Genomic DNA, 12,317 nt, shown 5'->3' with positions numbered 1-12,317 from the left:
AATGTTCCAGGATACAAATGCTACAGGAAGGACAGAAAGGGAGGCAAGAGAGGAGGGGGAGTGGGGTTTTTGATAAGGGATAGCATTGCAGCCGTGCTGAGGGAGAATATTCCCGGAAATACATCCAGGGAAGTTATTTGGGTGGAACTGAGAAATGAGAAAGGGATGAACACCTTATTGGGATTGTATTATAGACCCCCCAATAGTCAGAGGGAAATTGAGAAACAAACTTGTAAGGAGATCTCAGCTATCTGTAAGAATAATAGGGTGGTTATGGTAGGGGATTTTAACTCTCCAAACATTGACTGGGACTGCCATAGTGTTAAAGGTTTAGATGGAGAGGAATTTGTTAAGTGTGTACAAGACAATTTTCTGATTCAGTATGTGGATGTACCAACTAGAGAAGGTGCAAAACTTGACCTACTCTTGGGAAATAAGGCAGGGCAGGGGGCTGAGGTGTCAGTGGGGGAGCACTTTGGGGCCAGCGACCATAATTCTATTAGATTTAAAATAGTGATGGAAAAGCTGAAGTTCTAAATTGGAGAAAGGCTAATTCTGACGGTATTAGGCAAAAACTTTCAAAAGCTATACTTCAGTAAGGCGTTCGACAAGGTTCCCCATAGGAGACTGGTTAGCAAGGTTAGATCTCATGGAATACAGGGAGAACTAGCTATTTGGATACAGAACTGACTCAAAGGTAGAAGACAGAGGGTGGTGGTGGAGGGTTGTTTTTCAGACTGGAGGCCTGTGACCAGTGGAGTGCCACAAGGATCGGTGCTGGGTCCTCTACTTTTCATCATTTATATAAATGATTCGGATGTGAGCATAAGAAGTATAGTTAGTAAGTTTGCAGGTGACACCAAAATTGGAGGTGTAGTTACCTCAGATTACAACAGGATCTGGACCAGATGGGCCAATGGGCTGAGAAGTGGCAGATGGAGTTTAATTCAGATAAATGCGAAGTGCTGCATTTTGGGAAAGCAAATCTTAGCAGGACTTATCCACTTAATGGTCAGGTCCTAGGGAGTGTTGCTGAACAAAGAGACCTTGGAGTGCAGGGTCATAGCTCCTTGAAAGTGGAGTCGCAGGTAGATAGGAGAGTGAAGGAGGTGTTTGGTATGCTTTCCTTTATTGGTCAGAGTATTGAGTACAGGAGTTGGGAGGTCATGTTGCGGCTGTACAGGACATTGGCTAGGCCACTGTTGGAATATTGCGTGCAATTCTGGTCTCCTTCCTATCGGAAAGATGTTGTGAAACTTGAAAGGGCTCAGAAAAGATTTACAAGGATGTTGCCAGGGTTGGAGGATCTGAGCTACAGTGAGAGGCTGAACAGGCTGGGGCTGTTTTCCCTGGAGCGTTGGAGGCTGAGGGGTGACCTTATAAAGGTTTACAAAATTATGGGGGGGGGGGATCATAGATAGAATAAATAGACAAAGTCTTTTCCCTGGGGTGGGGGGAGTCCAGAACGAGAGGGGCATAGGTTTAGGGTGAGAGGGGAAAGATATAAAAGAGACCTAAGGGACAACTTTTTCACACAGAGGGTGGTACGTGTGTGGAATGAGCTGCCAGAGGAAGTGGTGGAGGCTGGTACAACTGCAACATTTAAGAGGCATTTGGATGGGTATATGAATAGGAAGGGTTTGGAGGGACATGGGCTGGGTGCTGGCAGGTGGGACTGGATTGGGTTGGGATATCTGGGTCGGCATGGACGGGTTGGACCGAAGGGTCTGTTTCCGTGCTGTACATCTCTAGGACTCTAATTGTAACTGGGTACCTTGCCACTGGCAATGTGTGTGGCGACATTATGCATTTTCCACTATACCCCTGTATTTGAGTATACTCAGGAACCTCGATTATCCGAGGGACACAGGCGGGGAGTATTGCATTCGGTTAATCGATATCGGATAATCAAATGCCAGATAACACTGTTTTGCCAAGCCTTGAGATCTTGCCATTTTCCTGGCTTTCCCGGCTAATCCAAAATCCGATAATGGAACACCAGATAATTAAGGTTCCTCTGCATATATGTGACAATGAAATGTTATTCTATTTTAGGGCCCTTGTATCTAATATATAATAGGAGTTTCCTGATCATATTGATAGCAACAGTAATGATGCCTGTTACCACCTCTAACATTGCTCAGCTTATTGACAGCTGAAGCCTTCACCCATGCCTTTGCTGCCTGGAATTCCCACAGGCTTCAGGCCAACCTCTCGCACTCCCAGCCTGCACAGTGAAGGCACGATGCCAATAGCAAATACCCTGGCCAACTTTGAATCAGTGCGCCATCCAGAGCGTTCTGTCTGTAATGGCAACCGTGTACCCATTCAAGATGGGAGACGGTTACAGAGAGGGGTGGACTCGGCCCGGACACTCACAAAGGCCCAACCTCCCATCTACAGGATCCATCTCCCAGGCCCCACTGTCAGGGAAAGGCCGGGCAGCCTTCTCAAAGCTCCATCCCACCCTGGCAATGTTTTTCTCCAGCCTCTACCATCGGGGGAGAAGGTACAGAAGGCTGAACACACACACACCAGCCGGTGTAGGAACAGTTTCTACCCTCCTGTTGTTAGACACCGAATGGACTCGCAAACTTTTAACATTCACCTGTCCCTGTGTTTTTATTTTTGCAGCATTTACCTATTATTTACTTATCTACGCTCCTTAACTCTGCGATCGGCCTGTATTGCTGGCAAAACAAAGCTTTTCACTGTGTCTCGGTACACGGGACAATAAATTCAATTCAGACAGCAGGTGTGAGGGGGAGATAGAGAGAGAGAGAGAGAGTGTGAGAGAGAGAGAGAGAGAGTGAGTGTGAGAGAGAGAGAGAGAGAGAGAGAGAGAGAGAGAGAGAGAGAGAGAGAGAGAGAGAGAGAGAGAGAGAGAGAGAGAGAGTGTGAGTGTGAGTGTGAGAGTGAGAGAGAGAGAGAGAGAATTCATTAGCCTCTGTCTCGGACACGATCCCTCAGTGCAGAGCTGAGTGTGCCGTAGGAACCAATGATTCTCAACCAGTCACCCTGGGAGAGCTGGTCAACAGCACCAGGAGCGAATTAAATGGTCAACAAAATAATGTAAACTTTATTTATCAAAACACAATAAATAATGTGCACCTTCTGACAATTACAAAACAGGGAATCTGAAAAAAAAAATATATATCTCTCTCTCTATAAAGTAGTTTCCTTTCAAAAGGAAATTAGCAGGTAGTTTTCCCTTAAAACAGAGAAACAAGTCACATTTTCTGTAACTGTGCTGCTGCCTCACCAGGTGACAAAGCCCAAAGTCATTCAGATGTTCTCCCTGAACTGTTTTCCACCCCCTTCCTCAAGGAGCCGGAGCTCGGGAGAGCAGTCAGTGCCAGGTGGTCAGAATGTTTTTCTCCCAGGCTCTGCCACAGGGAGGTGGCGTTGTGCCAGAAGGAGAGGGTGGCTCGCGTCGCTTCAGCGGCCGCCGAACGCTGGCACTCGTCCGGAGGGACACGTGTGTTCCGGGAACTGGGGAGATTAGTCCCGACCCCGTCGATGGAAACGCCAAGGGGGCTTCTGCGTCAACGCAAAGCAAGGCCCGGAGTTTGGGGCAGCAACGTGTCGAGAGGTGGCCGCGGCCGGAAACTTCCGGAAGGGGAGGCCGTCTCAACCCTCCGCCCCCTCCCTCAGCGGCACAGCACCTCGGTCTCGAACTGCAGCAGCTGCCCCATGAAGCCGAGGTTGGGCGAGATGACCCCCCGCCGTCGCTTGACAAAGTCGAAGGCCTCCTCCAGGGGGAGCCGCTGAGCGTGGATCAGGTACGCCAGGCAGATGGTGGCCGAGCGGGAGACTCCCGCCTGGCAGTGGACCAAGGTGCGGCCCCCGCTGCTCTTCACCGAGTCTGAACCGGGAGGGGGAGGGGAAGAAAAACGCCTTGTTAATGGTTGCCGGGAGCGGGCACACGGTCCTGTTCGAGTACCCGGCGAGATCGCCCAGTCTGCGGATGCCCGCCTCGTGGAGAGGGAAGGAGGTGGAGAGCGCTTGGGCCTCCTCATCCGTTGGCAATGACGTGTTGCCCCCGGCAACCAGAGTTGCCATAGGAGAGATAAAGCAATGGTCGCCCACTCCCCATGCCCACTGAGGGGAGGAGACATCACCCTCCACGTGACTCCAGACCACTGGCTCCCCCTTCCCTCCACTTGAGGGATTGAGCAGGCCGGCACGGTTGCCAGGGACGGACGGGAGAGGGGTGCAGGATAACTCAGCGCGAGAGGTGGGCAGGGAGTGGCGCAGGTTGGGCTGGGGAGGTGCCCTCAGGATGGAGCTCACGGGGATGCATCTGCTCCTGCCCACCCCCTCCAACGGGTCGCCCAGGAAAAACGGCGATGCCGACGCGCCCCACTCACTCACCGATAAAGTCGATGGCCTCCCGGAACCAGGCGCTGATGTCGGTCACGTGGCTGTCTTCCACCGGGATGCACTTGTACTGGAAGGTGCTCTCAAAGTAGTTGGGACAGGTAGACGAGACGTTGAGGAGGGCGGTGATGCCCAGAGACTGGAGGCTGTCCTTGCGAGAGGAGTGGTAGGCACTGCCCAGGTACAGGAAGGGCAGAATTTCTACTGGGCCACCCTGCGGGGAGACGTTTAAATGAGAGGGGTTAGACCGTGACTGGCGACAGTCTCACGCCCCGCTGGCTCTCACCCTAGCACAAAGCCCATACCATCAGATTCACCAGAAAAGCTAACAATAAGGGTCCGCTGGGCAGTACAGAGAGACCATTCAGCCCATCGAGTCCTCGCCACCCCTTCAATCGTCCTCCACTCCATTTTCCTGGCGTAAATCTGGACTCCCCTTTCCCCGACCGCAACCCTAACGTTGAAGGTAGCTGGCAAATAGAGTTGGCGAGCCAGCCCAGACAGCCTCTCGCAGTAAAGGATGACACATTCATTCCCCTCAGAACTCCTCCTCATCTGTCCGCAGCCCCTTACTCCGAGATTATACCCTGCGGTACTGGACTCTCCCGAGAGGGAGAGACAACCTCTGCACATCTCTTCCCCCCCCCCCCTCCCCTGTCAAGTCTCCTGGAATTGAATACAATCCCAACAATGTGGAAACAGGCCCTTCGGCCCAACAGGTCCATTCTGACCCTCTGAAAAGGAACCCCCTCAGATCCATTCCCCCCCTACCAAACATTTACCCCTGACTAATGCACTTAACCTACACATCCCTGAGCACTATGGGTAATTTAGCATGGCCAATCCACCCTAACCTACACATTGTTGGACTGTGGGGAGAGACCGGAGTGCCTGGAGGAAACCCCACGCAGACACGGGGGAGAATGTGCACACTCCACACAGACAGTTGCCCGAGGCTGGAATCGATCCCGGGTCCCTGGTGCCGTGAGGCAGCCGGGCTAACCGCTGAGCCCACCGTGCCGTCTCAAAGTCCCCTCTGAGAACCTTCTACACTTCGATAAGGGCTGCCTCTCGTTCTCCTAAAATGCCAGCGAGTTCAGCTCCTTCCTCCACCGGCCTCGATGGGCCGAATGGCCTCAGCTCGTGCTCTGAGACCCCTAGTCTGGCAGCCTCAGCTCGCCCACTCTGCAAACACCACCCCCCCCCAAACACACCCTACCGAAAACCTTGCCCTCCCTTCCAAGGTCTCACCTGATCGTACAATGGCGTGGAGCGGAACACTGGAGATTCACCGGGGCTCCCCTGTGGGCAAGGCTTGGCAATCTGTGTGCACATGCCAGGGAACAGCGAGTGAAAGGTTTCGTAACCTCCTGCCAGAGAGAGAGAGGTTTAGAAAACAGCACTGAATAAGTGCTCGCAAAACCAAGTTCCCCGAATGGAACTCCATCGGTCAGCGCATTGAGTACACTAACGGCTGTACAAGACACTGGGAAGGCCGCGTTCGGGAATACTGCCTACAATTCCGGTCGCCCTCCTCATAGGAAGGATGTTATTCACCAGGGAAGGGGGGGGGATGCAGGAAGGATGTCACCAGGACTGGTGCGCTTTGAGTTCTCAGGAGTTCATTTTCCCTGGAGGCTGAGGGGTGACCTTACAGGAGGTTTATAAAATCATGAGGGGGTCACGGATAGGGTGAACAGACAAGATGGGGGACTCCCCTGGGGTAGGGGGAGTCCAGAACTAGAGGGGCATAGGTTTAAGGTGAGAGGGGAAGCAATATAAAAGAGACCTAATATTTTCACACAGAGGGTGATGTGTGTGTGGAATAAGCTGCCAGAGGAAGTGGTGGACTCACTTGCGTCCAACATGTTGCTGTAGGATCACTGTGTCTATGAAGAGAGAGTCTCTCTCTCTCTTAGTTGTGGCCAGATCTGCTGAATATCTGCATCTAGTTTAATGGCAACCCTCTCAAAACTAGGGGCTATCCTTGCCTACTGGGGAGAGAGGGTAGACTGGCAATGGAGAGAGAAAGAGAGATGAGTGCAGGGTGGCATTTCTGATCCAGGAGCTGAATCGCGTTCTGAAACACTACAAGCACTCAGAGGTTCGGTCAGGGAACACAAAACACAAGTCGCTCATAGAGAAAGGGGCACCACTTGTGGCAGCTTTCTGAGGTTGGGGGCTGGTACACTTAATTCGCACAAGTCACCCCTATCCTTGAGCCAGGAGGGCAAAATCCCCCAAATGTACAGAGATCAGGGGACAGGAGGAAATATCTCTGGGCTGGGTGGAGGGGAATAAATCTTGCAGCCCTCTAGCAGCTTTTTCTGCCTCTCTGGCCACTTTGATGAGATTGGCTTCCCCTCAGTGTGGAAACAGGCCCAACAAGTCTACACTGACCCTCCGAAGGGTAACCCACCCCCAGACCCATAGTTACCCCTGGCTAATGCACCCAACACCGTGGGCAAATTCGCACAGCCAATCTTATCTAAACGTACACGTCTTTTGCTTTCGGATTGGAGGCCAGTCTTACCTTTCAGGAAGTAGGTGTGGACGCTGTGGGCGTCCAGCTGAGAGAGGAGGGTGCTGAGGACCAGCTTATCCGTGGGGTCACCGGTCAGCGAGGCGAAACCCAGGCTCCTCTCGTCCAGCACCACCACCGTGTGGTAGCGGCCGCCCCTCAGGCCAGCGCGGACGCTCTCCTCGGCCAGGATGCAGTCCAGGGTGATGGCGCCCTTGGACCTACGCTTGACAATGGAGTTGCAGTAGACGTTGTGGGAGCCCCGAATGTGGGAGGCGTTGAAGTTCAGGAAGGAGCGGCAGTCCAGCACCAGGGGTCGCTTCTGGGCCTCCACCAACAAGTGCATCAACTGGCAGCTGTCAATCTCCAGGGGCTCAGTGGTGACCATGGCCAAGGGTGCAATCCACAAAATTACTCCAGCCACAGGGGAGGGGAATGTCTGTTTTCAAAAAAAAAACACCCAAACACACAGTTAAGAGTTGTGTCACCACTTCCAAACTCTTTTGACAATTGAAATCATTTCTGAACAAGAAATTTTTTTACAGCTCTCTCCCCATCTCCCCCAACCAATTTAAGGAACCACTCCTGTTAAATAGGACAGCACCCACACTGTTAGATCAACTTTATCCAAACACAATATTGAAATGTTTTGGAAGATTGCAAAAAGAAATCACCCTTTTTACCAGCCACCCTCCGACTTAAAGCTCAATTTCTCTCTCTCAAAAAGGAAAGCCCCAAATGTTTGAATAATTTTCTCTCTCAAAAGGACAGCACCCACACGGTCAGGTCACTTTTATATTGAAATGTGTCTGAAGATTGCAAAAAGAGACTGATTTTCCCACAGTTTTGTTTTTTGATTCCAATTCTGTCCCAGTGAAGCAAGAATACTCACAGTCAGGGTGAGGAGATGGCGTTAGGGCTGCTGGAGGGATGTTGTGGGATTAGAACTCCTCTCCAGGTACCGCGGTCTGAAGGTGCTGCGGAACTCGCCCGCTGTTGCTTTATAAGCGCCGAGCCCGGAAGCCTGTCCTTATTAGGGCATTGTCGTCACGGGGCGGGGGGGGAACTCCCTCCTCCTCCACCTCCTGCCGCTGCGGACTGTCCTAATTAGGCGGGGAGACGTCATCGCCGCGAGCTCCAGGAAACACCCGGCCCGGGACACTGACGTAGAAGGCGCGCGTGCTCAGCTGCCCCCCCCCCCCCTCCCTCCCGGGTGTGCATTTTGGTCAAACTCCCCAGAAGGAAACTGAGCTGTTTATTTCTTCCTTGTAACCTACTCCCTCTGTGTGTGTGTGTGTAGAAGTACTCTCATTTGTATACATTGGACATAGTGTGCTGTATTTGTATTGCCACCTACATTGGGCACAGTGTGCTGCATTTATATTGCCACCTATATTGGACATAGTGTGCTGTACTAGTATTACCACCTACATTGGACATAGTTTGCTGTATTTGTATTGCTGCCTACATTGGACACAGCGTGCTGCATTTATATTGCTGCCTACATTGGGCACAGCGTGCTGCATTTGTATTGCCACCTACCTTGGGCACAGCATGCTGCATTTATATTGCCACCTACATTGGGCACAGCATGCTACATTTGCATTGCCACTAACATTGGGCACAGTGTGCTGCATTTGTATTGCCACCTACATTGGACACAGCATGCTGCATTTGTATTGCTGCCTACATTGGACACAGCGTGCTGCATTTGTATTGCCACCTACATTGGGCACAGCGTGCTGCATTTGTATTGCTGCCTACATTGGGCACAGCGTGCTGTATTTGTATTGCTGCCTACATTGGGCACAGCGTGCTGTATTTATATTGCCATCTACATTGGGCACAGCGTGCTGCATTTGTATTGCTGCCTACATTGGGCACAGCGTGCTGTATTTATATTGCCATCTACATTGGGCACAGTGTGCTGCATTTGTATTGCCGCCTACATTGGGCACAGCGTGCTGTATTTATATTGCCATCTACATTGGGCACAGTGTGCTGCATTTGTATTGCCGCCTACATTGGGCACAGCGTGCTGTATTTATATTGCCATCTACATTGGGCACAGTGTGCTGCATTTGTATTGCCACCTACATTGGACACAGCAGTTTCAGCCGAGTGAACCTTCTCTAGACTGCCTCCGGTGGCCAGTCTATCTTCCCTGGGGCCCCAAAACCATTCAAGGTATTCCAACTGTGCTCCGACTAGGGCCTTATATGGATTTAACAAAACGTTTATACCCTATTTCCTTTAAAATAAAGGCCAACATTCCCTGCTCCCCGCTGAATTTGCACACTAGCTGGTTTGTGATTCATGGATGAGGACTCCCCAATTCCCTTTGGAGTAGTTGGCCACAAGGATCTCACTGGGGGGAAGGTGTGTTCAAATCCCGCCACCGCCTGTGAAATCGACAGCAGAATTCAGTGACGGTGAAATAACACCAAAAGACACAGGGGCGGAAATTAGGCCGTTCAGCCCATCGAGTCTGCTCAACCATTCAATCATGGCTGATACATTTCTCAACCCCATTCTCCCGCTTTCTCCCCTTAACCCTTGATCCCCCCCAATACTCAAGAAACTATCAATCAATTCTCAATGACCTGGCCTCCACAGCCTTCTGTGGCAATGAATTCCATAGATTCCCCACTCCCTGAGTGAAGAAATTTCTCTCCTTATCTCTGTTCTAAAACATCTTCCCTTTATTCTGAGCCTGTGCCCTCGGGTCGTAGTTTATCCTACCAATGGAAACATTTGCCCAACATGCATTCTGTCCAGTGTTTTGTAAGTTTCAATTAGCTCCCCCCTCATCCTTCTAAACGCCGAGCTTAAACCCAGAGTCCTCAAATGTTCCTGAACATAGAGACCTTGGAGTGCAGGTTCATAGCTCCTTGAAAGTGGAGTCGCAGGTAGATAGGATAGTGAAGGCGGCGTTTGGTATGCTTTCCTTTATTGGTCAGAGTATTGAGTACAGGAGTTGGGAGGTCATGTTGCGGCTGTACAGGACATTGGTTAGGCCACTGTTGGAATATTGCGTGCAATTCTGGTCTCCTTCCTATCGGAAAGATGTTGTGAAACTTGAAAGGTCTCAGAGAAGATGTTGCCAGGGATGGAGGGTTTGAGCTACAGGGAGAGGCTGAACAGGCTGGGGCTGTTTTCCCTGGAGCGTCAAAGGTTGAGGGGTGACCTTATAGAGGTTTATAAAATCATGAGGGGGCATGGATAGGGTAAATAGACAAGGTCTTTTCCCCTGGGGTGGGGGAGTCCAGAACTAGAGGGGCATAGGTTTAGGGTGAGAGGGGAAAGATATAAAAGAGACCTGAGGGGCAACTGTTTCACGCAGAGGGTGATGAGTGTATGGAATGAGCTGCCAGAGGAAGTGGTGGGGGCTGGTACAATTGCAACATTTAAGAGGCATTTGGATGGGTATATGAATAGGAAGGGTTTGGAGGGATATGGGCCGGGTGCTGGCAGGTGGGACGAGATTGAGTTGGGACCGAAGAGTCTGTTTCTATGCTGTACATCTCGATGACTGTAAACGTTAACCCTTTCATACCTGGGGCCACTCTCGTGAACTTCCTCTGAACACATCCTCAGACAAGTCCATCCTTCCTGAGATATGGGGCCCAAAACTGAGCACAATACTCCAAATGTGGTCTGACCTGAGCCTTATACAGCCTCAGGAGTACATCCCTGTTTTTATATTCAAGTCCTCTCAAAGTAAATGCCATCATTGCACTTACCTCCCTTACTACTGATGCATCCTGCAAGTTTACCTGGAGAGAATCCTGGACTAGAACTCCCAAGTCTCTTTGCACTTCAGACTTCGGAATTTTCTCCCCATTGAGAAAATAGCCCATGCCTCCCCTCAGTTGCCCCCTCACCCAGTCTCTACACCCCCTCACCCAGTAGAAGTCACACAAATTGGACTGCTCTCTGTCCTCAGAACCCAACCCCTTCAAACCTGCTCTTCCCGAAGGGTGGATCTCCACATGGGGATTCATCCAAATTGCAGGACCAGCAAAAGTAGGTCAATTCCTCAGCAAGAAAACTCCCCAGATCAAAGCCACCACCCACCCTGTTGAACACGATGATCTCAGAAGCGAAATTAACCCCAGATGTCACTCACTTTTCAAATGAGTAGCAGGGTATTCCCTTGCTCAGCGGTAGAAAGTACAAAAGTACAAAATAAATAGAGACCAGACTGAATTCTGTTTCTTTTCTCTCTCTGGTTCAGTTCCCCAGATGACTCAACGGCCTCCTGCACCCCAGATGTCCCCATGGTTCCACTTAGTCAAATGGCAACTGACACTACAGGGTGCTTGTCGTAGAGATGTACAGCACAGAAACAGACCCTTCGGTCCAACCCGTCCATGCTGACCCAGATATCCCAACCCAATCTAGTCCCACCTGCCAGCACCCGGCCCATATCCCTCCAAACCCTTCCTATTCATATACCCACCCAAATGCCTCTTAAATTGTACCAGCCTCCACCACTTCCTCTGGCAGCTCATTCCACACACGTACCACCCTCTGTGTGAAAAAGTTACCCCTTAGGTCTCTTTGATATCTTTCCCCTCTCACCCTAAACCTATGCCCCTCTAGTTCCGGACTCCCTGACCCCAGGGAAAAGATTTGCCTATCCATGCCCCCTCATGATTTTATAAACCTCTATAAGGTCACCCCTCAGCCTCCGACGCTCCAGGGAAAACAGTCCCAGCCTGTTCAGCCTCTCCCTGTAGCTCAAATCCTCCAACCCTGGTAACATCCTTGTAAATCTTTTCTGAATGTGTGTTTGTCTCTCAAAGTCAGAGGAGAGCAGCTACAACTGAGTCACAAAATATAATGTATTTGGTTTCTTCCAGCTGTTTTGAGGGCCCCACCCTTTCTCTGGATGCTTTTAAAGAGACCTCGAGGTTTAGGGGAATGTCAAATTCCCCACCTCCTGACTTGCTGTGTTCTTCCAGCCTCTTGGGATTCCAGTATCTGGAGATTTTTTTTTTCTTTGTCCATCCAACAGCGTGGTACGATCCCAATCTTTAAGTTTCGGCGATGAGGTGTGCCCGGATATATGCAATAAACACACCTTTTGATTTCGTTTAAGCCAATGCGCTACGTGAATCTGTTTCTATTGTTTGGAAGGGATGAGTCTCTGGTGGGACTAATGGCAACAGGTAACATATTCCAGATTGGAAAAGGGATGCGGAGACCCTGGAGAGGGTCTTGGAAGGATGATATAAGAAAAGGGTGAGGAAAGGGTTGGCAACTTCGGACCTGCCCCTTCAAAACCCAAAGGCCAAGGGGTGACCTAATCGCGGTGTTTCAAATCCTTGTCAGGTTCTCGATGGAAAGGCTACAGGGGGACTGCTTCCTCTTGTTGGGGAGAGCAGAACAGAGTCTATCACTATCAGACAGT

The 12,317-nt window shown here is 50.7% G+C and overlaps 1 protein-coding gene across 1 annotated transcript; it reads right to left on the bottom strand.

Annotated features, from left to right (window-relative positions):
* Positions 1 to 3,135: 3,135 nt before the first annotated feature.
* On the bottom strand, positions 3,136 to 7,865 carry dusp2 (dual specificity phosphatase 2). Its single transcript, XM_060856377.1, has 5 exons — positions 7,794 to 7,865; positions 6,914 to 7,340; positions 5,632 to 5,750; positions 4,375 to 4,594; positions 3,136 to 3,865 (listed from the first exon to the last, which is right to left on the bottom strand). The coding sequence occupies exons 2-5, from the start codon at positions 7,287 to 7,289 to the stop codon at positions 3,651 to 3,653; spliced, it is 930 nt and encodes a 309-aa protein (XP_060712360.1). The 5' UTR covers positions 7,290 to 7,340; positions 7,794 to 7,865; the 3' UTR covers positions 3,136 to 3,650.
* Positions 7,866 to 12,317: the final 4,452 nt, after the last annotated feature.

Source organism: Hemiscyllium ocellatum, chromosome 48, assembly GCF_020745735.1.
Source record: "Hemiscyllium ocellatum isolate sHemOce1 chromosome 48, sHemOce1.pat.X.cur, whole genome shotgun sequence".
Taxonomy (NCBI): domain Eukaryota; kingdom Metazoa; phylum Chordata; class Chondrichthyes; order Orectolobiformes; family Hemiscylliidae; genus Hemiscyllium; species Hemiscyllium ocellatum.
This window is presented reverse-complemented; position numbering and strand designations above follow the sequence as displayed.

Excerpts from the sequence above, each read along its gene's own strand:
- dusp2 (XM_060856377.1), bottom strand. The coding sequence starts at position 7,289 with ATGGTCACCACTGAGCCCCTGGAGATTGACAGCTGCCAGTTGATGCAC. Across the intron at positions 5,751-6,913 it reads CCACACCTACTTCCTGAAAG|GAGGTTACGAAACCTTTCAC; the intron begins GTAAGACTGGCC and ends TCTCTCTGGCAG. Across the intron at positions 3,866-4,374 it reads GGAGGCCATCGACTTTATCG|ACTCGGTGAAGAGCAGCGGG; the intron begins GTGAGTGAGTGG and ends CTCCCGGTTCAG.